General features: G+C 40.1%; 1 protein-coding gene across 12 annotated transcripts in view; it reads right to left on the reverse strand.

Annotated features, from left to right (window-relative positions):
• The window catches only part of TMEM164 (transmembrane protein 164), a 182098-nt gene that overhangs the window by 70403 nt on the left and 85288 nt on the right, over window positions 1-26407 (reverse strand). For 7 of the 12 annotated variants that reach the window (XM_012451724.3, XM_012451733.3, XM_012451722.3 and 4 more), the window contains one exon: window positions 4704-4770. In XM_012451724.3, coding sequence (XP_012307147.1) covers window positions 4704-4770 — 67 coding nt within the window. Of the gene's footprint in view, window positions 1-4703; window positions 4771-14881; window positions 15010-26407 lie in introns of all 12 variants that reach the window. The other 5 variants (XM_064361767.1, XM_012451728.3, XM_012451725.3 and 2 more) reach the window with 1 other exon arrangement.

Below are 26407 nucleotides of genomic sequence, written 5' to 3' on the forward strand. Positions count from 1 at the left end.
CCCTCCAAAAATCAGTCACTGGAAATTGCCCTTTAATATGATTCATCTGAATCAAGAAAGACTTTTTCCAGAATCCTCAGTGTAAAGAGCACTTACTTACAATATGGGCCACTGGAATACACCGTCCTTCTTTTAGGGTTCAGCTTTGAAGATGGAGAACCCAGAGAAACTGAAGCCTAGGCATTCTCTAGCTGACCTGCAAATCCCGGTGCCAGTAAGTCACAAGTCAGAGCAGAGCACATGGAAATTCACTGATGACCCCAAATCCTTTAGCTGACTGTGGCAACTACTTCCAACACCCTCTCACTCTTTCCTTGTGTATGTGAGTATATGTACGTCTATGGTACGGGTACACACAGTAATCAGTTCATTTTATTTTTCTTGCTACCTCATTACTACTAATGAGCAAAAAATTAAAATAATTAAAAAGATAAAGGGCTAAGAAGGAAGGGCAAAAGAGAATTCAAAAGCTGGCTTCCTGCCTAATTGGATTATCAGGTTTAAGAAAGAGTTGCCAATCTTCATGTGTCTCATGTTAAGTCAATCTGAGCTCAACTAAGGGGCTACAAGGCAAAAAGCCCTAAAGGCAAGAGTAGTCCAAGAGGGGTCCCAACCATCTAAAAGAACCAGACCTAAACTAATTGCAAAGACATAGGCAAATGGAAACATCACCAGCTTTTCTAAGCATCAATTTAGAAAGAGAACACAAAGACTGACCAGATTGACTGGAATCACCAGTTAAGGGACAGCCCAACAAAGAAGTTTCAACGTCAGGGAAAGTTACCTGAACATTTTTGAAAAGCTAGTTGACTATAGCCTCACATTTATTTGGAAAATATTAGCTGTTAATGTAACACATATACCAGCACATCTGCTATGAGATGGGGGAAAAGGAAGGAGGGAGCGAGAAGGAGGGAGCGAGAAGGAGGGAGGGAAGGAGGGAGGAAAACAGGGAGTGAGGGAGGAAGGAAAACAGGGTGGGGAGAAGAAATAGTGGTTTCTATATAGGGCAGTATAGGTGCTATGAGCTGAACTGTTTCCCCCCCAAAATTCATATGTTGCAGCCCTAACTCTTAGTACTTCAGAATGTGACTACAGTATTCGCAGACAGGGTCTTCAAAGAGGTGATTAAGTTCAAAGGAGGCCATTAGAGTGGGCTCTATGCAATTAAATGGGTGTCCTTATAGACGAAATTTGGCTAAACAAGAGACACTAGGGATGTGTACGTAGAGAAAGGACCATGTGAAGAGGCAGCATGAGGGTGGTCATCTGCAAGCCAAGGAGAGAGGCCTCAGAAGAAGCTGACCTTACTGGCACTTTGATCTTGGGAATAATAACAGTGCCTTGCCTCATAAGTTTATTGTAAGGACTAAATAAAGCCATGTAAAGCCCTTAGAACAGTGGCACATAATAAGCACTCAAGAATCAGTAGCTGATAGTGCTGCTACTCTTATTTTTTATTTTTTTAGAATGGGATCTCACTCTGTTGCCCAGGCTGAAGTGCAGTGGCATGATTATAAATCACTGCAGCCTTGAACTCCTAGGTTCAAGTGATCCTTCCACCTCAGGAGGGAGGGTAGAAATCTCAAGCAGCCTAGACAACAGGCTTGCACCACCATGCCCAGTTAATACATTTTTTTTTAAAGATGAGGTCTCACTGTGTTGCTCAAGTTGATCTAGAACTCCTGGCCTTAAGTGATCCTCCCACCTCAGCCTCCCAAGTAGCTGGGACCACAGGTATGAGCCACTGCACCCAGCAACTGCTGCTGTTATTGATAAAGGGGCTAAGGATACCTCAGCAGACCTAGGGAGATATGTATAACCTTTTGTGTAACAATACTGACTGAATGAAAACTTCACCACCAGCTTTCTAATTGATTTCAGGTATGTAACAGAGCATTTCGGGGCCTTCATTCTCATGTTTCTACAATGAGAACCAAAATTTCTGTTTATGCTCAATGGCTTTGCAAGAAGGCTATTTGGTTTTCATTGGGGGAAAAGTCCCACCAGAAAGAGAGCTGAAGGTGGTCTGTCTAGAGTAACTATATCCACCTCAGCAGGTGCTGTTTAGCCAGCATTGTGGGCTAGAAACACTCCAATTCAGGATCACTAACTCTATTAGCCTAGGGGGAGATTTTCTGATGTACCTTTCTTTTCTGGGATCTGATAGAGCTGCTGAAATTTGAGAAAGCAGCTCTCTATCTGCCTGACCTCTGAATCTCCTGAGGAAACAGGTACAAGGGGGAGGAGAGATGATAAGATAGCATTGGATCTACTTTTCTGCCCTAAGAGGTTACCTCCATACGCAGGAAGTAACTTCTGCTCCAACCCTGTTCCACATCCCCGAGACAGGAAGGACTTATGCTGTGATGTGGGAAATTCACCGTTGTTAACTGTAAATTTTTCAATTTGGTTTATTTTTACCATTCTTTGGAATTATCCCCTCTAGCTCTGAGACCAAGGCAGGAGTTCTGATTCTATAGTTTACCAGGTGAAGTCAGACAAGTCACAGATTGTGGGAGATGTAGAAGGCGGGACAACAGTGCCTGTGTCAGTGGCCTGTGCCTGCTGATCCCAGCTCACAGAGGAATGCTGAACCAAATGCACCCTGACCATTAAGACAGAGGCTGTGCCCCCTGCCCTCCCCAAGAAAGACATTCCCCTCCACCAAGAGCTCAAATGGTTTATCTATAAAATGCTTTGGGGTCCTTGGCAGAAAAGGTCTTGTCCATATAAGCTACCTTGGGAGTCCTATTAAAATGCAAATTCGGGTCCAGGTGGTCTGCAGGTGGCCCCTGAAATTCTGCACGTCTAACAAGCAACACCCATGTGACGCTGATCCTAGGACCACACTTTGAGTTACATACTTGGAGTAACTGTGAGTTATAAGCACCTGGGGCAGTGATTCCCCAAGAGTGATCTAAGGACCCCTGCATCGTAATCACTTCGGGACTTGTAACAAGCATTCAGTCCCTGCCATTACTTGCAGACTCTCTCAAACAGACCTGAGGATGGGGCCTGACAACCCTCATGTTTAACAAGGTCTTCAGTTGATTGATATGGATATTACATTTCAGAATTATTGCACGAAATCAGAGGTTCTCAACTCCCATTCCATGCTAGAGTCACCTGGGGAACTTTTTTAAACACAATGCTCAGGCTTCATCACAGATCACGAACTCATCCTCTCCAAGGGTGGGGCAGGGCATCAGTGTTTGTTTGTCTTTAATTTTATTTTTAATTGACAAATAAGTGTGTGTACTTATAAGGTACGTATAGTGTGATGTTTGATATATGTTTGCATTGTGAAATGATTAAATCAAGCTAATTAGGCGAGCCTGGAACATATTAGGGTTCAAAATTGCTGCTTTAGATGAAAGTTTTCTCTATTAATTTCTACCGATATATAACATGCATCTTGAAAATTGTAACTATCACAACGGTATACATGAATATTTGTGGGGAGGAGATGATAGGAATATCTGTGGAGAGGGAGCAAAGCACAGCTGTGGTTTTAGGATCAAGAGGCTTAGGCTCCAATCCTAACTGCCACTTGGAATTATACTCCCTGAATGTCAGTTTCTGCCTCTGTAAAACAAGAGGCCATAATTCTTGTCCTGTCTACCTCAAACATTATCATGTGAAAACCTTGTACACTGTAAAAGGCTATCCAAAAGTAAGAATTATCATTTAAAGATTTAAACCATGATCTTAATGTTTAAGGCAAATTTAAGTCATGAAAACAGAAAGCAGTAATAATTTTACAAGTGATTTCTTTTTCTGAGCTTCTAAATGTGACCTGCTAATCCCCCCACAGTCCCACATTTGGGAGTCTGAGGACACAGCTCTGCCAGCCTAGCCTTGTAGTGTTCCTGCTTCTCTCTGGGCTGGTTTATCACCCAGCCCCCTGTGACCATGGGATTCTCCCTGCTAACCACTAAGGGTTGTTTGGCACAGACTGGCCCATGGGTCTGGGTGAACAAGGAAGGAATCTACTCCTTGCTCTAGGAAGTTCTTACCACCATGCCCAGCTAATTTTTGTATTTTTAGTAGAGACAGGGCTTCACCATGCTGGCCAGGGTGGTCTCGAACTCCTGACCTCAAGTGATTTGCCCGCCTAGGCCTCCCAAAGGGCTGGGATTACAGGTGTGAGCCACTGAATCTGGCCTGGTCTGTCCTGGTTGTGATATAAATCCTTATTGTGACCCCAAAGTTCTATAAAATACTCTTACCCCCATCAAACTCCACGGCATCCAAACAGGACTGTATCAGACCTCAACATTAGCTATATATGCACGTGTGTGTGTGTGTGTGAGTGTGTGTGTGTGTGTCTGTTTGAGATGGAGTTTTGCTCTTGCTGACCAGGCTGGAGTGCAGTGATCTTGGCTCACTGCAACCTCCGCCTCCCAGGTTCAAGCAATTCTCCTGCCTCAGCCTCCTGAGTAGCTGGGATTACAGGCATGCACTGCCATGCCCAGCTAATTTTGTATTTTTAGTAGAGACAGGGTTACTCCATGTTGGTCAGGCTGGTCTCAAACTCCTGACCTCAGGTGATCTGCCTGCCTTGGCCTCCCAAAGTACTGGGATTACAGGTATGAGCTACCATGTCTGGCCAGTCATATGTATATTTTTAAAATCACATGTGCATATGGGCAAGTACTGCCTAGGATGTTGCTGGTACATTCCTAAAAGAGGCTACTTACCAGCCGAGTGTTTACCACAGGAAACAGCAATGCCAGAAGAGCTCCATTCAACATGTGCATCTGTAGCCTAGAGGGGGAAAAAGATAAAGTTCAGGTCATACTCAGACCCTCATGCAAAGGGAGAAAAAAGACATGTCAGGTTAAGCCACACCATATGGAAAAGAACTATGTATACAAGTTGCTCTCTGTGGAAAATGTTACTAGAGTTTACACAAAATAAATTAAAAATGGCATATTCTGTATTAACTGAAATGTTCTGAAGAGCACCATCACTGGCTCAGAATCCCCTGAACGCTTTCTGAACACACTTTGGTTACAACACTTTATTACATAATGCTCTGTGCTCTCTAAACATTCAGTCAGTCCCAATCAACAATTTCAACTGCTACAGCTTGGGCAGCATTAGAAAAGGGTAACTGGGGGTAGGGGGAGTAAGTGTTCTGTTATTACAGTAGAAACCTATTTATTACAACATGGCTGCTTATTTACACTGTCATGTATAATCCTTTTCCCGAAACAGAGACCTAGACTAAAAAAGATTGCTACAACCCAGGAAGCCAACTGCAGTGTTTTGCAAACTGTATTTCCCCACTTTCTTAAAAGTGACTTCAGGAGCAAAAGTGGGCAGTTGTCCAGGCTTTCATTTACATATTGGACTCTGTGACTCAAAAGCAAAACAAAAAGAAAAAAGAGAGGGGAAGAAAACCACTGGTCTCCAGCACCAGTTAATGACACTGTTTCCCAATTCCAACATCAGGCTTGTTAAAATACATACATATTAGAAACCTTTCATAAGTCAAGCACAATTAACTCAGGAACAAACTCTGCTTGTGAGGGCTCTGGGGATGGATTTAAGTAGCTTCCTTCATTATCAAAGGCAAATGGTTCTACTAAGAGAGATGAAAGGAATGACCATCTGTTCCTCTTGAAGAAACGCTGATTTTATGGGTCATGGACAACGACCACCAAGGCAACATGCCTCTTAGACTTCAATGCTAGCTGGGGGTCGATGTCAATCCCTCTTCTTTCTCTCTCTCTCTCTCTCTTTCTCTCTCTCTCTCTCTCTCTCTCTCACACACACACACACACACACACTCTCTCTCTCTCTCTCTGTCACACACACACACACTCTCTCTCTCTCTCTGTCTCTCTCTCTCTCTCTCAGTCTCACACACACTCACACTGACACAGCATACCTCCTATGCCCTGGCTGGGAAAACAGTCCAAATGTTGAAGACTCCCTAGAACTTTAGCTCTTCTCTTGGCACTCACGGATGTGTTTGTAAGACTAAGAGATGTGGCTGGGTGCGGTGGCTCACGCCTGTAATCCCAGCAACTTTGGGAGGCCGAGGCAGGTGGATCACCTGAGGTCAGGAGTTCGAGACCACCCTGGCCAATACTAAAAATATAAAAATTAGCCAGGCGTGGTGGCGGGTGCCTGTAATCCTGGCTACTCGGGAGACTGAGGCATGAGAATCGCTTGAACTCAGGAGGTGGAGGTTGCAGTGAACCAAGATCATGCCACTGTACTCCAGCCTGGGCAACAGAGAAAGACTGTCAAAAAAAAAAGAAAGAGAAAGAAAGAGAGAGAGACAGAGAGAGAGAGAAAACAGAAGAAAAGAAAAGAAAAGAAAAAGACTAAGAGATATTACAAGGAGACCCCAGAGAATGGCATAGAAACCCCAAGACTGCTTTTCACTTCCCCTAGTCTGTTTCTTCCTATTGTTCTTTGTCACCAAAACCTTGCAAATAGTGATGATGTGCACTTAATATATTCCAGGCATCCTGAATCAAGAACCAAAAGAAAAATAACAATATTCCAGACAAGCATCTGATTAACTGATTTACACGAACTTTCTTGCTTAATTTTTATACCAATCTTCTGAGATAGGTACAATTACTTTTCCCATCTTGTTGATAAGGAAACAAGTTTCAGAGAAGTGAGGTGATTTGGTCAATACTACGTATAAGATAGTAGAGTCAGAACTCAAAACCAGGTTTATCTTACTCCAGACCCCAAACTCTTCTCTGTCTCTTGCCTTGTATAAAATCCCTGATCCGTTCCTCCTGTCAAAGTATGACCTCAGGTGCAGAGTCAGAATTGTATTGAATGTTCCTTTTTCCTTCCTTTGTTCAAGGGTCTCTCTGCCTCCTTCTTCATTTCCTGCCCTGGCTTAATAAGATTTCAAAGGACGACTAAAGTGAAGAAGGCTATTTGGCCACACAAGCTATCACACTCCTTCAGGTTAATAGAGCTTGGCCTTGTTCATAAAAGGGAAGAAGCACACCAATGCAATGTCACTGCAACCTCCCTGGGGCTGGCCAGGTTACCATGACCCTTTTTAAGTAGTGCCATTCAAGCCGGCATCCTGTGTCTGACAGAGTACTAAAAATTCTGGCTCAAGCCTCAGTGTCTACAGCAGGAGCTATTAACAACCATTCCAGGCCTTCAGTGAAGTAGAATCTGGCTTAACCCTACCCCTGGACCCTCCTATGGGACAGCAGCAACATAAAGACTCACTCTGGCAGAGGGAAAAAGATCACATCAATAGTCTAGATAAAAGCTGGATGCTGGGCTGGGTGAGGTTACTCATACCTATAATCCCAGCACCTTGGGAGGCTGAGGCGGGAGGATCACCTGAGGTCAGGAGTTCAAGACCAGCCTTGCCAACATGGCGAAACCCCATCTCTAATAAAAATACAAAAACTAGCCGGGCATGGTGGTGTGTGCCTGTAGTTCCAGCTACTCAGGAGGCTGAGGCAGGAGAATCACTTGAACCTGGGAGGCGGAGATTGCAGTGAGCTGAGATCGTGCCACTGCACTCCAGCCTGTGTGACAAAGCAAGACTGAGTCTCCAAAAAAAAGCTGGATTCTGGTGCCAGGCTTTGCCATGGACCTCAAAGAAGGGTTAGCATTTGCACAAGGCCAGTTAGACATTTAGGTACCAAAAGTTAAAACTTGACGTTGATGGAGCTGATCAGGGCCCATGGATGGCCAAAGATGAAGACAAAACATCAAGATCCAAAACAGTAAGTCCCCAGATAAAGACAAGCATTGCTCTGGGTTCTCAAAATTCAGTTTATGCAAGCTATATATATGCCAGAGGGTGAATTATCTTTAATATATAAAAAAGCCTTGCATATTAATAATCACAAACATTTCTAAGCATTTCTTTGTGCAAATCACTGGGCTACAGATTCAAATACATCATCTCATTCAATCATCAGACTTTTTATTATAACCACCATCATCTTTTTCATTTTACAGTGGAGAAAACCAAAGCTCCAAGTGATTAAGTGATCTTCTCAAGATCAAACAGATAATAAGTGGCAGAGGCTAAAGTCACACTCAGATGTCACCGAGTTTCAAGTTTGTGTTTTTGCTTTTGTACTCTGCATTAAATCCGTGGCATGAATGTTACCTATGTTCTCTCTCTGTGTGTGTATGTGTGTGTGTCTGTGTTTTTCTCTATATGTGCATGTATCAGACTGCATGCCAGGCAGGAAAAAGTTCTTGAGTATCAATGGGGCAAGGAAGGTCAGGCCTAAACCCCTTGTGTGTTCTGCGGCCATTATCCTGATCACACAACTACACTGACGTTTACAGATAAAGCACAGCTCTACAGGTAAATGTCTGACCAACTCAGAAGCAGTGGCTTTTGTTTTAACTTTATACCCACCTCCAGCCTGCCACAAAAGTTTGTATTGGGTATGGCATATGGCTATAGGGCCACTAGAAAGTTCTCTGAGTCAGTTCCCTCATCTGTACAATGGGAACCATAATAGTACCCAACTCATAGGACTGTTACAGGGAATTACATTTATAAAATGCATTAAAATGTACATGGCATGTAGTAAGACTCATATAAAATGTTTGTTAAATAAATGGGGAAGAACTCACCTAACGCTTCAAGATGGATGGAAGGAAGGAAGGAAGGAAGGGAAGGAGGGAGGGAGGGAAGAGGGAGGGGCAGGGAGGGACAGGAAGGGAAGGGGAGGGAAGGGAAGAGAGGGAAGGGAGGACGGGAAGGGAAAAAGGGATAGAAAAAAATCATATAAAAGACAAATTGTTTAAAAAATTCAAAGTATAAGAAAGAAGTCTAAAGAAAGCAGAAGGACAGACTGAAGGCCAGAATCGAAAAGTAGAGCTTGGGGACAGACTTATATTTGTTGGTTAGTCATACTTATAAACCTCCTTGCCAGCTCAAAGTCTTGGTCATTGTATTACATATACTTATAAATCAACTGTATAGTTAATCTTTGAACAATCTGGAGGTTAGGGACACTGACTTCCTGAGCAGTCTAAAATCTGCCTATAACATTTAACTCCTCTAAAACTCAATATCAATAGCTTACTGTTGACCAGAAGCCTTACTGAGATCAATTAACACAAATTTTGTATATGTATTACATACTGTATTCTCACAGAGAAGAGAAAATATTTAGAAAGTCATGAGGAAGAGAAAATACATTTAGAGTACTGTACTACATTTATCAATACCAATCAATACCATACGCTTGCATCATTTGTTCAAAAGATGAATCGTCCATCTAAAATAGTGGGCAACTGCAGCTGCCGACCTCAATCTACGATGCATATCAAGCAATTCAACTTTTTCTTGTAATGTCTCAACTTTTCTCTGCTTCTTGGGAGCATTTCAGCATCACTAGTGCACTTTGTATGGATCCTCTGGTATTATTCAACATTTATGGTATTGCACTAAACTCGATGAAAAATGCGAGAACCACAAGGATCACTTTTTATTGGGATCCAATTACTGTAGAACGAACAGCTCATTTAGAGATGATTAGGGGCACAAGGCGTTCTAAGGGATACTGACAACACCTGAGCTCACCGCAAGAGGTGGCTATAAAATTATTACAGGAGTACAGTATGTACTACAGCTAATTTTATGCAGTTAGGCTTTAATACTGCACCTTTATATCTGTTTATATCTCACAATTATGATGGCACAATGTACAGTCTATAAGTGTATGCATAAGCTTTGATAAACTTTAACTTTTTATAATAGATTGTGTATATTTTATGGTAGTAAATAATAAAATACACTAGTGTCTACATATATTTATTAATTCACGACATGCTTAACTTTTACTTAATATTTTTCATTATTTCTAAGCTATGAGATTTGCCTGCAAACTTTTTCAAACTGTCAAAAATGTCCAAACCTTTTCCAATATATTTATTTAAAAAATCTGCTTCTAAGTGGACCTGCATAGCTCGAACCCATCTTGTTCAAGGGTCAACCCTTTTCTCATATTTTCCATCCTGTTTAGTATGATACTGTAACCCTTGAATAACACCAGGGGATCCAGATGAAGTGCCACTAGTCATGCTGGAAGTACTCCCAAGAAACAGAAAAGTCATGACATTACAAGAAAAAGTTGAATTGCTTGATATGTACCATACATTTTCTTTTCTGTGTATTGTGATATTCTGATATCTTTAAAAACTTTTTTGGCCAGAGACAGCCTGCCCCCTCTCCACCCCCAGTCTCCAGCCAATTCTTAGAAACAGCAAGTACTCAGCCAGAAACATGCCTTTGAGATGCAAACTAAGCAATCCAAACTTCTCTATCTGGCATAGCTCCTCTTCTTTAATCACCTCAGGGCCAGATACCAGGCAACCAGGGTGCACCCCTACAGCTTAGAGGCCTGTTAAAATTATTCAAACTAGCCAATCCTTAACTATTCACCCTGTGCTGCCTTGCCTTTCCTGTGGAAACCTCAATAAAGGCAGTGGCCTAAAACTTCCTCCTTGCTCCTATCTCCTGCCTCCTGACCACCCTAATGTCTTTCCTAAGTGATCTTGCCTAGTATCTGGGGCCTCCTGTCTCTAGGACCTGTGAGTATAATAAACTTTGTTTTTTCCTTACCCTCTCCTCTGTCTATTCTTGTGGCCACATCTGACTGATCATCACAAAAGAACATAAGATACCCATTACTACTGTCACAAATATTTCCTATAAGCTTTTTTGGTTTTGTATAGGATGCTATACCGAGTCCGCTTAGCTAGTAAGAATCTGGGGCAATATGGCAAGCATCATGGTTTTGATTCTCTTCTAGATCAGTTAATTTCATTGAATTTAGTTCCACAAACATTAGTCAATTCATTACTGTGTGACTAATATTGTTGTAGTTACTGTAGGGAAAAGAAGATCAGTATAAGTAAGACACAGTATCTGCCCTCAACAAGCTAATAGTTTTTGGCTGGGCTCGGTGGCTCATGCCTGTAATCCCAACACTTTGGGAGGCCAAGGCAGGTGGATCATGAGGTCAAGAGATCGAGACCATCCTGGCCAACATGGTGAAACCTGGTCTCTACTAAAAATACAAAAATCAGCTGGGCATGGTGGCACGCCTGTAGTTCCAGCTACTGAGGAGGCTGAGGCAAGAGAATCACTTGAACCCAGGAGGTGGCGGTTGCACTGAGCCAAGATGGCGCCACTGCACTCCAGCTTAGAGACAGAGCAAGACTTCATCTCAAAAAAAAAAAAAAAGCTAAAAATTTTTATGAGAAGGCAAGAATGGTTAAGGGGGTTTGCAATCAAATCTACATTCAAATCCAATCTCTACCATTTACTGGCCAAGTCACTATGGACAAATTACTTAAAATATGTGTCAATTTCCTCTCAATTGTTAATGGAGCTAATAACCGTACCTATTGAAAGAGTTACATAGAGAATTTAATAAAATAAGATCATGTAAAGTGATCAATGTAGTGCCTAGGATATAATAAGCACTCAATACACAGTGGCTGTATTATCCTTAATAGATCAATGTAAATGAATATCACATTATTCATAATAAATGAAGCTATTATAGTCCTTCATGAGATGAATTCTATTTCAATTTAGTACTTGAGGAACAACCAGGAACAAAAAGATATGGAACTGATGACAAGTTCTCTGGATGGCTAGAAACGCAAATTCATAGAGAGGAATTCTCAAAGGAAATTATAAAATATTTTGAACTGAACAAAAATTAAAATATAATGTATCAAAATGTGTAAGATGCTAGTAACAGGAAATTCTTTTTAAGACAGAATCTCACTGTCACCCAGGCTGGAGTGCAGTGGCAGGATCCTGGCACACTGCAATGTCCACCTCATGGGTTCAAGTGATTCTCCTGCCTCAGCCTCCCAAGTAGGGGATTACAGGTGCCCACCACCATGCCTGGTTAATTTTTTTTTTTGGGGGGGGGTATTTTTTGTAGAGACAGGGTTTAACCATGTTGGCTAGGCTGGTCTCGAACTCCTGGCCTTAAGCAATACACCCACATTGGCCTTCCAAAGTACTATGATTACAGCTGTGAGCCACTGCGCCTTGCCTGAAATTCTTACATTAGGCATTGATCTCAAATTAGCAATCTAAGCCCTCACCTTAAGAATCCAAAAAAGAAGAGCAAAATAAATCCAAGGCAAGCAGAAGAAATGAAATAATAAAGAACAGAGATCAATGAAATGGAGAAGAAAAACAATTGAGAGGCAGGGCACAGTGCCTCATGCCTGTAATCCCAGCACTTTGGGAAGCCAAGGTGGGGGGATCACTTGAGCCCAGGAGTTTAAGACCAACCTGGGCAACATGGTGAAACCTTGTCTCTACAAAAAAATTTAAAAAAATCAGCTAGGCATAGTGGTGCAAGCCTATAGTCCCAGCTGCATGGAAGGCTGAGGTGGGAGAATCACTTGGGCCCAGGAGGTCGAGGCTGCAGTGAGCCATGAGCATGCCACTACACTCCAGTTTGGGTGACAGAGTGAGACCCTGTCTCAAAAAAAAAAAAAAAAAGAGAGAGAGAGAACAATCAATAAAACCAAAAGTTTGTCTTTGAAAAAAGTCAGAATGTGAGATCCAAGATGGCCGATTACTAGCAGCTCAGGATTGTAGCTCCCAGTGAAAGCGCAGAGAATGAGAGGATGCCACACTTTCAGACGAATTTTTGTTGCTCACGGACCAGGAGATTCCCAGCGGAGGAGCCCCACGGGTCGCCAGCGTGACTCTTGTGGCCGGCACGGCGGTTCTTGGTGCAGAGTAAATGGGACTGGGTCCCCTTTTGGTCGACGTTTGGAGCTCCGGGAAGGCAGAGTCGCCTATTCACCTGATTGAAAAAGGGACTCAAGAAGGAAGCCAGACTGGAGATTCCCAGGCAGAAAAGTACCATGAATCTTAACGCCACTGTTTTAGTCGGCACAGTGGGTTGCTCAGATTCCAGGGCTGGGAATCAACAAGTTGGATGTCCACTCAGAGACCTAATTTGAAAGTCGGTAATTACAAAGACAACAGGTGGATAAATTTACAATGATGGGAAGAAACCAGCGTAAATAGGCTGAGAATACCCAAAATCAGAATGCCTCTCCCTCTACAGGGGATCACGGTTCCTCATCAACAAGGGAACAGGGCCTAATGGAGAATGAGTGTGTTCCATTAACAGAATTAGGCTTCAGAAGGTGGATAATAAGAAACTTCTGTGAGTTAAAAGAATCTGTTCTAGCCCAATGTAAAGAAACTAAGAACCTTGATAAAAGGTTTGAGGAAATCCTAACGAGAATAGACAATTTAGAGAGGAATATAAGTGAATTAATGGAACTGAAGAATACAATACGAGAACTCCACGAAGTATGCACAGGTTTTAACAGTCGAATTGATCAAGCAGAAGAAAGGATATCAGAGGTCGAAGACCAACTTAATAAAATGAAACGAGAAGACAAGGTTAGAGAAGAAATAGTAAAAAGGAATGAGCAAAGTCTCCAAGAAATATGGGACTATGTGAAAAGACCTAATTTACGTTTGATAGGTGTACCTGAAAGTCATGAAGAGAATGAATCCAAGCTGGAAAATGTTCTTCAGGATATTATTCAGGAAAACTTTCCTAACCTAGTAAGGCAGGACAATACTCAACTCCAGGTAATACAGAGAACACCACAAAGATATTCCTCAAGTAGAGCAACCCCAAGACACATAATCGTTAGATTCACCAAGGTTGAAATAAAGGAGAAAATTCTAAGGGCAGCTAGAGAGAAAGGTCAGGTTACCCATAAAGGGAAGCCTATCAGACTCACAGTGGATCTCTCAGCAGAAACTCTACAAACTAGAAGAGTGTGGGGGTCAATATTCAATGTCCTCAAAGAAAAGAATTTTCAATCCAGAATCTCATATCCAGCCAAACTAAGCTTCATAAATGAAGGAAAAATAAAATTTTTCACGAACAAGCAAGCACTCAGAGATTTCATCACCACCAGGCCTGCTTTACAAGAGCTTTTGAAAGCAGCACTATACACAGAAAGGAACAACCAGTATCAGTCATCCCAAAAACTTACCAAAAGGTAAAGAGTATCTCCATAATGAAGAATCTATATCTACTAATGGGCAAAATAGCCAGCTAGCATTAAACAACAATATTAAACTCACAAATATCAATATTAATCCTAAATTTAAAAGGATTAAATGCCCCAATCAAAGACACAGACAGGCAAATTGAATAAAAAGTCAAAACCCATTGGTACGCCGTATCCAGATCCATCTCATAAGCAAGGACGCACAAAGACTCAAAACAAAGGGTTGGTGGAAGACTTACCAATCAAAAGGAGAGAAAAAAGAAAAAAAACCAGGAGTTGTAACTTTCGTCTCTGACAAAATAGACTTTAATAGTAACAAAAACTAAAAGGACAAAGAAGGACATTACATAATGGTAAAAGGATCAATGCAACAACAGAAGTCAATGATCATAAATATATATGCACCCAATATAGGAACACCCAGATATGTAAGACAAGTTCTTAATGACTTATAAAGAGACTTGGACTCCCACACAATAATAGCAGGAGACTTTGACACCATATTGTTAATATTCGACAGATGAACAAGATAGAAAATTAACAGGGACATCTATGATTTGAACTCAGACCTGGAACAAGTAAACTCAGTGAATATTTATAGAATTCTTCACCCCAGGACCACAGAACATACATTTTTCTCAGTATCACATTACACCTATTTTGAAAGTGACCACATAATTGGAAGTAAATCACTCTTCAGCATTTGCATAGCATTTCACAGACTTAAATGAAATATTGGTTGGCTGTTTGTTATTTTCTTCCCTTATTCCTTCCTGTCTCTGCTGTTAAGCACGATTATTGGCATAAAAGAGGTTTTTAATACCTATATTTAGATTGCATTCCAGCCTGGGCAATAGAGCAAGACTCTAGTTCTCTCTCCCCCTTTCTCTTCCTCTTTTTAAACCTCTTTGGCAGGGGGTGGCTAATCCCACATTTATAGAGCTTTGTTCTCTGAAAAAAAAAAAAAAGAATAATGTATTACATACTTGAAAACTGCTAAGAGAGTACATCTTAAATGTTCTCACCAAAAAAAAACAGGATAAGTATATGAGGTGATGGATATGTTAATTAGCTTGATTTAATCATTCCATAATGTTTACATATATTAAAACATCACATTGTATGTACTATAAATATATACAATTTTTTTATTAATTTTTTTTCTTTTCAGAGACAAGGCCTCGATCTGTCATTCAGGCTGGAGTAAAAAAAAAAAAAAAAAAAAGTCAATACAATTTATAAACCTCTAGGTAAAATGGCATGGATAAAAAGAAAGAAGGGAAAAAGTTAACAATATCAGCAATGAAAGAAGGGATTAGAACCCTAGTGATTAAAAATATAATAGAAGAATACTCCAACCAAATCTATGCATATAAATTTGACAACTTAGATGAAATGGACAAATTCTACAAAAACCACAAACTCCAAAACTCAACCCAGATGAAAAAGACAACCTGAATAATTCTATTAAATAAATTGAATTCATAGTTAAAATCATCTGAATACGAAATCTCCAGACTCACATAGTTTCGGTGACCAATTCTACCAAATATTTAAACAATCTTGTCCAGAAAATAAAAGAGACAGAAAACATTTCTCATTTTGAGTTGAAGAGGGGAAAGAATAAACACATCAATCAATGAAACAGAATAGTCCGTCAGTACATTACCCGGATACCAAAACTAGGGGAGGTGGGTAGTGGGGAGGAAGGAGAGGAAGAGAAGAAAATAGAGGAAAAACAAGATGAGGGAAGAAGAAGGAAGCAGGAAGAAGAAGAGGGAGGGTGGGAGGGAGGGAAGGAAACCAAGACCAATATTCCTCATGAACACAGACACAAAAATCCTCTGTAAAATATTAGCAAATCTAAAGTAGCAATATAAAAAGAATAATAATTCATGACCAAGTGGGTTCTGTCCTAGTAATACAAGATTAGTTCAATATTTGAAATTCAATTAACATTATTCACCAATCAGTGCTGAAAAGACTAAAAAACAGACTAAAAGTATATGATCATATCAACTGATACAGAAAGGGTATTTTGTCAAAATTCAATATTCATGATAAAAATTATCATCAAACTAGGAATAGTAGGAAACTTCCTCAACCTGATAAAGGGCACCTAAAAATACTATGCCTAATATAGTACTTAATGGGGAAAGACTGAATGTTCCCCCGCACAACATTAGAAACATGACAAGGATGTCCATTCTCACCACTACTATCAGACTGGCAGCTTTAGTGAACAAATCAGGCAACAAAAATAATAGAGATTGACAAGGAAAAAGTAAAACTGTCCTTATTTGCAATGGACATGATTATACTTACGGAAAATACCAAAGAATCTACAAAAAAGCTTCTAAAAAATACATTGGTTGTAAAAAGTCACAGAATACAATGTCAATACACAAAAATCAACCACTTCAACACAGCAACAGTGTACAACTGAAAACCACATTTTTTGAAACCAATATTTCAAAAAAACTGAAATGTTTAGGTATGAATCTAACAAAATATTTACAGGATCCATATGCTGAGAATAGCAAAATGCTGATAAAATAAAAGAAGACCTAAATAAATGGAAAGACATACTATGTTCAAGGACTGAAAGGCTCAACATAGGAAAAATGTCAGTTGTCACCAAAATGACCTATAGATTCAAAGCAATTCTGATCAAAATCCCAGCAGGATATTTTATACATAGACTGACTCTAAAATATATATGGAAAGTCATAGAAATAGGAATAGCTAAAATAATTCTGTAAAAGAAGCAGACAGATGAAGGAGTTACATTACCTGATTTTAAGGCTTACTACAAAGTTACAGCAATCAAAACAATGGAGTATTGCCCAAGAATAGTCCTATCAATCAATAAAACACAATAGTCTAGAATTACACCCACACAAATATGATCATTTGATTTTTGAAAATAGTGTAAATGGGGTTGAAGCAATTGGACTTCATATGTAAAATAATAAACTTAACCTATACCTCACCCCTAATATAAAAGCTAGGTTATAAATCTAAATAGAAAATATAAAACTATAAAACTCTTAGAAGAAAATGTAGGAAAAAATCTGTGATCTTCGGTTAAACAAACAGTTCTTAGACATGACACCAAAACACAAATATATAAAAAAAATGCTAAGCTGACATTAATCAAAATGAAAAACTTTTGATCTGTGAAAGACACTTTTAAGACAAGGAAAAGACAAGCTATATAACATACACCATAGGAGAAAATATTTGCAAATCACATATCCAACAAAGAACTTTTATTCAGAATATATAAAGAACCCTCAAATTCGATAGTAAGAAAACATAGAACACAATTTAAAAATGGGCTAAAAAAAACACGAACAGACACTTCACCAAAAGAAGTTGTCAGTGAATATGTTGTTGTTTTCACGGCAAATAAGCAGATAAAATATGTTTCCTACCATTAGAGAAATGCAAACTAAAACCACATTCAGATTCCACTTCTCACCTGAGTTGCTATAATAATAATAAAAAAAAGACAATAGCAATGTGGAGAAACCAGAATTCTCATACACTGTTGGTGGGAATGTAAATGTAAAAGTACTGCTTTGGAAAACAGTTTGATGGTATCTTATAAAGGATTTAAAAAAAAAAAAGAAAAAAAATCTTTTAGAAGTTAAACGTACTCATCCTACAACCCAATAATTCTGCTCCTAGCTCCCTACTAAGATGAAAATTTACATTTACATGAAACCCTCTACATCAATGTTCACAGCAACTCTATTCATAATAGCCAAAATATGGAAGCAGTCCAGGTACCCTTCAATGGCTGAATGGATAAACAAACTATGATACCTACAGACCATGGAAAACCACTCAGAAATAAAAAGGAATAAGCAATTGATACATGGAATGACTCAGATGAATCTCAAAGGCATTATGCTAAGTAAACAAAGCCACTCTCTAAAGGTTACATACTGTAAGGTTCCATTTGTATGACATTCTCCAAAGGACAAAACTATAGTGATGCAGAACTGGTAAGTGGTTGCCAGGGTTTAGAAATCTGGGTGTCACACTAAAGGGACAGTATGAGAAGTTTTTATAAGTGATGGAACTATTACTGAAGAGGGTGGTTACTATTAATAGCATTCCTTGACAAATGAGGAAATGGAAGATAAGACTTTAATCTTCATTCAGGATCACAGAGCTAAGAATTAAGCAGAACCACAACTATAACTCGAATTCCACTGTACTATTTCAAAACACGTACAAACATGATCCCTTCAAAACATGTCTATCCAGTAAGTTAAATGCTGAATTTAACAGAACACTGTTTAAACACATTATATTATGCTCATCCAAATAATGGAATACTATGTAGCCATCAGAAATCATGTTAAGAATACTTAATTAGATGGGTAAATAATCATGCTATATGAGCTTTTTACATATTACAAAGTATCATATATAGAATGATCTTTATTTTGCTTCTAAAAATGGATATATACCTACAGAAGACTGAGAAGAAATTATACCAACATATTAACAGGAATTATCAGTTATTATTATTGTCTTCTTTATTGCTCTCTGTAATTTTTTTTTTAGATGGCATCTCATTCTTGTTGCCCAGGCTGCAGTGCAGTGGTGCAATCTCGGCTTACTGCAACCTCTGCCTCCTGGGTTCTAGCGATTCTCCTGCCTCAGCCTCCTGAGTAGCTGGGATTACAGGCATACACCACCATGCCTGGCTAATTTTTGTATTTTTAGTAGAGGCGGGGTTTCACCATGTCTGTCAGGCTGGTCTCGAACTCCTGACCTCATAATCCGTCTGCCTCAGCCTCCCAAACTGCTGGGATTAGAGGCGTGAGCCACTGTGTCCAGCCTCTGTAATATTTTATTTCTTTCCCTTACAATTAACATGGATTACTTTCTAATGAGAAAGAAACATTTCTGCCTCTTCATTACCAACTGCATAACTCCTACCTAATTTGCTCAAATCTTATCTATTATGCCATACTGCTTTTTTTTCCTTTGGAATTGCTTTTGCCCAATATATAGCACAGTAGATTATTCACTTGGATTCCATAAAGTAAAAATAGGCCCAAAAAGATCAGTCCTCATTCCTTTGCTGAGTACTGCTTTCCATGTTTCTGCAGATAGAAAAAGTTACCTAAATCTTTATCTTTTCTTTTACCCAGTGATGACGTTCCTCTAAACACATGCTTAAAGTCTAGGACGAAGAAAAAATAAAAATAAAAACAGTTCCTGCTCTGGGAACTTTCAACGAGAACTTCTGGGAGACTTGGAGAAAATAAAACTGAGTATATGTAAATGCAGGCAGCTTCTATTGTCTGTGGAATGGGAAGAGAGACCTGTGAACCCAAAAACGTCTTCCCTCTTCTAAGCGTTAAGTAAAGAATACACATAGAAGGCAGAACCTGACAATGAGGTGGCTCCTGGGAAAGCAGACACCTGAGCAGCATTCTGCATAAAAAAGGGAAACTGGAAATGATCCACTCACCGGAGAGAGATCCAAGATGGCTGATGATTAGCAGCTCGGGCACGTACCTCCCAGTGAAAGCGCAAAGAACGAGAGGACACCACACTTTCAGACGAATATTTGTTGCTCACGGACCAGGAGATTCCCAGTGGAGGAGCTTCACGGGTCGCCAGGGCGACTCTTGTGGCCGGCGTGGCGGTTTTGCTGGTGCCTTAGCACGCCAGTTCTTGGTGCAGAGTCCGGAGATTCCGGGCAGAAAAGCACCATCAATCTTAACACCGCTGTTTTGGCCGGCACAGTGGATTGCTCAGATTTCGGCGCAGGGAATCAACAAGTTGTACGTCAGAGACCCAGTTAGAAAGTCGGTAATTATAAAGACGATAGACGGACAAATATATAATGAAGGGAAGAAACCAGCGTAAAAAGGTAAAGAATACTCAAAATCAGAATGCTTCTCCCTCTACAGGGGATTGCAATTCCTCATCAGTAACGGAACAAGGCTTAATAGATTACACGTGTGTTCCAATAACAGAAGCAAGTTTCAAAACATGGGTGATAAGAAACTTCTGTGAATTAAAAGAACTTGTTCTAACCCAATGCAAAGAAACTAAGAACCTTGAAAAAAGGTTTGACGAAATGTTAACGAGAATGGACAATTTAGAGAAGAATATAAGTGAATTGATGGAGCTGAAAAACACAACACGAGAACTTCGTGAAGCATGCACAAGTTTAAACAGTCGAATTGATCAAGCAGAAGGAAGGATATCAGAAGTCGAGGACCAGCTCAGTGAAATGAAACGAGAAGACAAGAATGCAGAAAAAAGGATGAAAAGGAATGAGCAAAGTCTCCAGGAAATATGGGACTATGTGAAAAGACCTAATTTACGTTTGATAGGTGTACCTGAATGTGATGAAGAGAATGAATCCAAGTTGGAAAATACTCTTCAGGATATCATTCAGGAAAATTTCCCCAACCTGGCAAGGCAGGGTAATATTCAACTCCAGGTAATACAGAGAACACCACAAAGATATTCTTCAAGAAGACCAACCCCAAGGCACATAATCGCCAGATTTATTAGGGTTGAAATGAAGGAGAAAATACTCAGGGCAGCCAGAGAGAAAGGTCAGGTTACCCATAAAGGGAAACCTATCAGACTTACAGCAGATCTCTCAGCAGAAACCCTACAAGCCAGAAAAGAGTGGGGACCAATATTTAACATCCTTAAAGAAAAGAACTTTCAACCCAGAATTTCCTATCCAGCCAAACTAAGCTTTATGAGCGAAGGAAAAATTAAATCTTTTGCGAACAAACAAGTACTTAGAGAGTTCACCACCACCAGGCCTGCTTTACAAGAGCTTCTGAAAGAAGCACTATACATATAAAGGAACAACCAATATCAGCCTTTCCAAAAATATATCAAAAAGCAAAGAACTTTAACACAATAAAAAATTTACATCAACTAATGGGTAAAACAGCCAGCTAGCATCAAACGCCGGTATTAAACTTATATATATTTTAATTGGATAAAAAGCCAAAACCCGTCGGTATGCTGCATCCGGGCCCATCTTACATGCAACAATACACAAAGACTCAGAGAGAAGGAGGAAGATTTACCAATTAAACAGAGAGTAAAAATAAACTAATAAACAAAAAGCAGGAGATGCAATTCTCGCCTCTGATAAAGTAGACTTTAAAGCAACAAAGATCAAAAGAGGCGAGGAATGACATTACATAATGGCAAAAGGATCAATGCAACAAGAAGAGCTAATGATTCTATAGATCAACGAGATAGAAAATTAACAAGGATATTCAGAACTTGAACTCAGACCCGGAACAAGTAAACTTAATAAACATTTATAGAACTCTCCACTTCAAATACACAAAACATACATTACCACCTCACACCTATTCCAAAGGTGACTATATAATTGGAAGTAAATCACTCCTCAGTAATCGCATAGCATTTTATAGGTTTAAATTAAATATTGGTTGGCTGTTTGTTTGTTATCTTCTTCCCTTATTCCTTCCTGACTACATCATTAAGTATAATTATCAGTATAAAAGAGGTTTTCAATACCCATTACTAAATTGCATTCTAGCCTGGGCAAGAAAGCAATACTCCCATTCTCTCTCCTTCTTTCTTTTCCTTCTCCCTCCTCCCCATTCTCTCTTTCTCTTCCCTTTTCCTCCTTCCTATTCTCTCTCTCTCGTTCTCAAAAAAAAAAAAAAAAAAAAAAAAAAAAGGGAAACTGGTCTCCCTGAATTGCTCTTTACTTTCTGTGGTTTCCTCTTTCCCCTTTAAATCTGCAGCATTCATACGCAGCGCCTTCTCTCCTTTGCCAATAACTGAGTCTTAATAAGGTTGCTCAGGTCAGAGACAACCTCCTAAATCTCTTTTTCAGTAATGAGTCCAATGCTAAGCCAAAAAGCAGCCACCTCTGAGGTGAAGGTGCCAAAAGACTGCCCCTTTTAAATTTCATATGACCCTTAACTAAGTCTCAGTTTAGAATCCCTCAGGTTCCAGAGCAGCTGACCTGATGAGCACTGGGAAAGGGGGGTACTGAGATGGTAAAATCATTCCACGACATTTAAACTGAACAGGTTCAAACTGAGTCTATCTCATTACCTCAGAGCAATCCCTCAGAAGATCTGAGGTCTGAATTTCTCCCTGGGGAAAGTAATGCTGTTTAAAAATCTGAGTATCATAAATAAAATACAGAAAAAGAAAGGGTCATGGGGCTATTGCACTGTCATAATATCATGTGGCCCAAACGCCAACAGGATATCAATCTAGTAATGCCAAGATCATGTGTCAGGCTACCCCAATTCCTCATGCCCACCCCCATGCTTCCCTCATCTACCTTGGCTTACATCCAGCCTACTACAGGCCTCTCTCCATCCAGCAATGCACCTCCTGCTCTCTGCAGCACAGATGAAATTTCATCTCATCTGCTTCAAAAGCTTCTTTAGACTGAGTCAGCAGATATAATCAAATAATCCCACTTGCATCATAAATCCACTCCTCTCCACGCACACATGAAGATGAGCAACTTTAGGGTTTCAGTGGGGAGCAGAGAGGTACTATACACTTTCTGGAGCAGAGGATATGTGTCAGCACCCTGCTATGCACTTTTCTTACCCAAGGCAGTGTGAGGGAAGATTTCCCTGCCATTTAAACCATATCACTCAGTGACTCACTCCATGAGTTCCCCTGCCCTTGCTACATACACATGGATAACCAGGCACATTAAGGGCTAGGTATTCAGAAGACAGCTAAACTGTCTGATTACAACCCAAAGCTTGGGAAACCTTAATCTCTGTTCCCTTTTCCTTCATGTATTCCTTCAAGATATCCCAATTCAGAGGTCAAGGCTGCAGTGAGTCATGATCACACCACTGCACTCCAGCCTTGGCAACAGAGTGAGACAGTTTCAAAAACAACAACAAAAAAGATAGCCCAACTCAGAGAAAGTCTCAAAAGGCTAGTTTCTCTAAGAGGCTCCCAGTCCATTGTAAAATTCTTGTGCAACTAGCAATTAAGACACCAAAGAGCAAACTGAAAACTCAGAGGCTGATTGCATTTCAGAGCTCTCTGTGGTGGTGGGATCAATGGAGACAGAGAAGAGAGAATGAGTGTTCTCCAATGTGTGATGATGACACCTTCCTTTCACCAGACCCAATGGAAAGACTAGGAAACTCTGAACCATGCCATGCTATCCAAGGCTTCTCCCACAGGTCTGTAATTCTCAGGACTGCTGGTTTCTTTAGTTGCTAGCCCCACGTATCAGCTGTGATGAAGAGATTTTAGCTTTCCTTTGTCCTCAGAAGAGGGAGGAAATTGGACCTTTATATGCTAACTCTGCTCCAAGAACAACACTAAACACACCAGAGATCTGTTTCCCCTGGGCAGATGGGAGACCAAGGTTAGAATTTAGTCTTTTTCCAGGTCTTGGTAAAGCTAAGGGATGCCAAGGCTAGAGCTGGGAAGTAAGGAATATTCTCTGCACCCCACTGAGATAAAAATGACTTAGGATCATGAGGGCATCATTGTTTCCAGATGCAAAGAGCCCAGGTCTCTGCTGATAAGGTAGAATCTCAGCCTGGAGGCTGTAGAAACAGTTGACTCAGACTGATGACTGTTCTTTTATTGAGTAAGTCTGTTGTGGTTAATAATGAAAAAGCTAGGATCTTCTAGTCTTGGGAAGAGATCAGATAAACTACCATCACTAGTCACCATTTGTATTACAAGCAAAAAGAAATGACTGGTTAGCTTTTAAGTTGTTTCTGATATGAACACTTTTGACAACTGCAGAGGTTTCTCAAGCCTCTAGAGAAGTAGAAAATCCCTGCTCTGATCCTTATGTCAGAGTGAAAATGTGAACTCTTGTGTATCTCCACCCATAAAGATCGTGGGCAGACATCACTAGGATGAACTGTAGCTTTCCAAGATCTCCCCATCCCCATTATGGTATTCCTCTTAAATACTCAAGAAATGTCTCCCATTGCCTTCCAGCTTATAAACAGAGTCACTGTCCTATTGTACATATGTAATTTCCTCCCCTCTCCTCTCTCTCTCTGCCTACGCTAGATCCAATTCCTCTAAACTCAGGGTCAGCAAAACATGGTCCTTCTGTTTTGGAGTCTTTATTGGTGAGATTATACACACACACACACACACACACACACACACACAAACATACATATATATAAACACAAAATTTTCCATCTTAACTTTAATGTACAGTTCAGTGGCATTAAGTACATTCACACTGTTGTGCAACCATGACTGCCAGCCATCTCCAGAACTTTTTCATCTGGTCCTCTTGTTTATGTAAATAAAGTTTTTGAACACAACCACACTAATTTGTTTGCATTTTTGTGATGCTTTCGGGCTTCAACAACAGTTAAGCAGTTATAACACAGAGATCATATGGCCCGCAAAGTCTAAAATATTTATTATCTGGCCCTTTACAGAAAACGGTTGCCAATCTCTCCCCTAATCCCAAATATACACTGGATTTCTACTTTAAAATAGCACTTGGCTAGCAGTCACGATCATAGCCTCTCTCAATTTCCCACTGAAATGCCTATGAAGATACAGGAAAAGATAAAATTCCCCAAACACTGAAAACTTAGATTGATGGCCAACTTATTACCAGGATCTGGGAGAAATCTCCATTAACAATAAGCCTAATGCTGAAATAAGAAAAAAAATCTGGCCAATTCATCAAGCAGCCCACAGAAATCGAAAAGAAGATAGTCACTGAGTCTTTCTTTTTTTTTTTTTTTTTTTTTTTTTTTTTAAGATGGGGTTTCACCATGATGGCCAGGCTGGTCTTGAACTCTTGACCTCAGGTGATCCACCCACCTCGGCCTCCCAAAGTGCTAGGATTACAGGCGTGAGCCACTGCGCCCGGCCGTCACTGAGTCTTTCCACCACTGTCAGCCTTATGGCTTTCTAGAAACCAAGAGTTCATCTAGAAACTGGCAAACTGGACATTCATTCTTCTACTACATGGCTACTACTTGCAGAGGAAATCAGCAATTCTCAAAACTGGCGTATGGAGACTCTAATTCCCCAAAATCAAAAGGGCAGAATTGGCGCTGGCACACCGTATACTAGGAGTGGGAACCCTCACAAGTAACACTTAGGTAGTAACACATGTGGGAGGCTATACTGTTTCGCATACTTTATCTAGTTCAAAGTATCTGAGAACCTTGTAGTAGGAGTAGACACTTCTATATGGGTCCAGCAGAACCCATTAGATGAGTAGCTGACAGACACTGTCAAACAGGTTAAAAGCTATGTGTATCAACCTGCCTGCCAACAGTGGAGCTGAAAAGGGGTTCTAACCAATATGAGAGAGAATCTGAGCTTGGGGATAGTCAAAGGCAATCTATACACCCTGTATTTGATGAAAGACAGATCCTCTTTTGAATATTCATAAACATACCAAAAACCTGACCAGACATGGTGGCTCATGCCTGTATTTCCAACACTAGGAAGCCAAGGTGGGAGTATCACTTGAGGCCAGGACTACAAGACTAAGCAACACAGCAAAACCCTGTTTCTATATATATAATATTTTTTTCATATATATTTTTTATTAGCCAAGCGTGGTGGTGTGTGCCTGTAGTTCCAGCTACTTCGGGAGTCAGAGGTGAGAGGAACACTTGAGCCTAGGAATTTGATGCTGCCATGAGCTATGATCATGCCACTGCACTCCAGCCTAGGAAACAGAGAAAGACCCTGTTGCTTTACAAAAATAAAAATTAAAAAAAGGTTCGTATAAAAATCTCTGGCAGCACAAAGAAAATGCATATCACTCTGACAAGTTAGAGGAAGCAAAAATGCCTTAATTTTGTGTGTAAACCAGAAGAAATATTTTAGAAAACTGTTTACATCCTCAATAGAATTCAAGAAAACATGGACTCTATGAAACAAGTATAGAAGGCCACTAGAATAAAACATTGAGAAGAAAAGACAAGCTAGGTTAAATAGCTCAACAGAGCAATAAAGAAATACAGAGAAGTTAACATCGTAACAAAATAATTAAATTTCACATTGAAGACAGCAGAGAGCAAACCAATCAAATTGACAGTATGGAAGCTAAATCTGAGGCTCTCCCAAGCATGCAAAGGAAAAGGAAGATTTATCTTAGAAATCTAACAAAGACTGATATTAGGAAATCTATAATATACCAAATGGGGAGATCAAAGTAGAAAACACAAATGAACCTCTTAATAGATTCCTAGAAAACATCAGCTAAACTCAACAACTATTATTTTTTTTTTGATACAGAATCTGACTATGTCAACCAGGTTGAATGCAGTGGCACAATCTCAGTTCACTGCAACCTCCAGTTCCCAGG

The sequence above is a fragment of the Aotus nancymaae genome, unplaced genomic scaffold, assembly GCF_030222135.1.
Source record: "Aotus nancymaae isolate 86718 unplaced genomic scaffold, 86718_ANA_hifiasm-v0.15.2.pri h1tg000004l, whole genome shotgun sequence".
Classification (NCBI taxonomy): Eukaryota; Metazoa; Chordata; class Mammalia; order Primates; family Aotidae; genus Aotus; species Aotus nancymaae.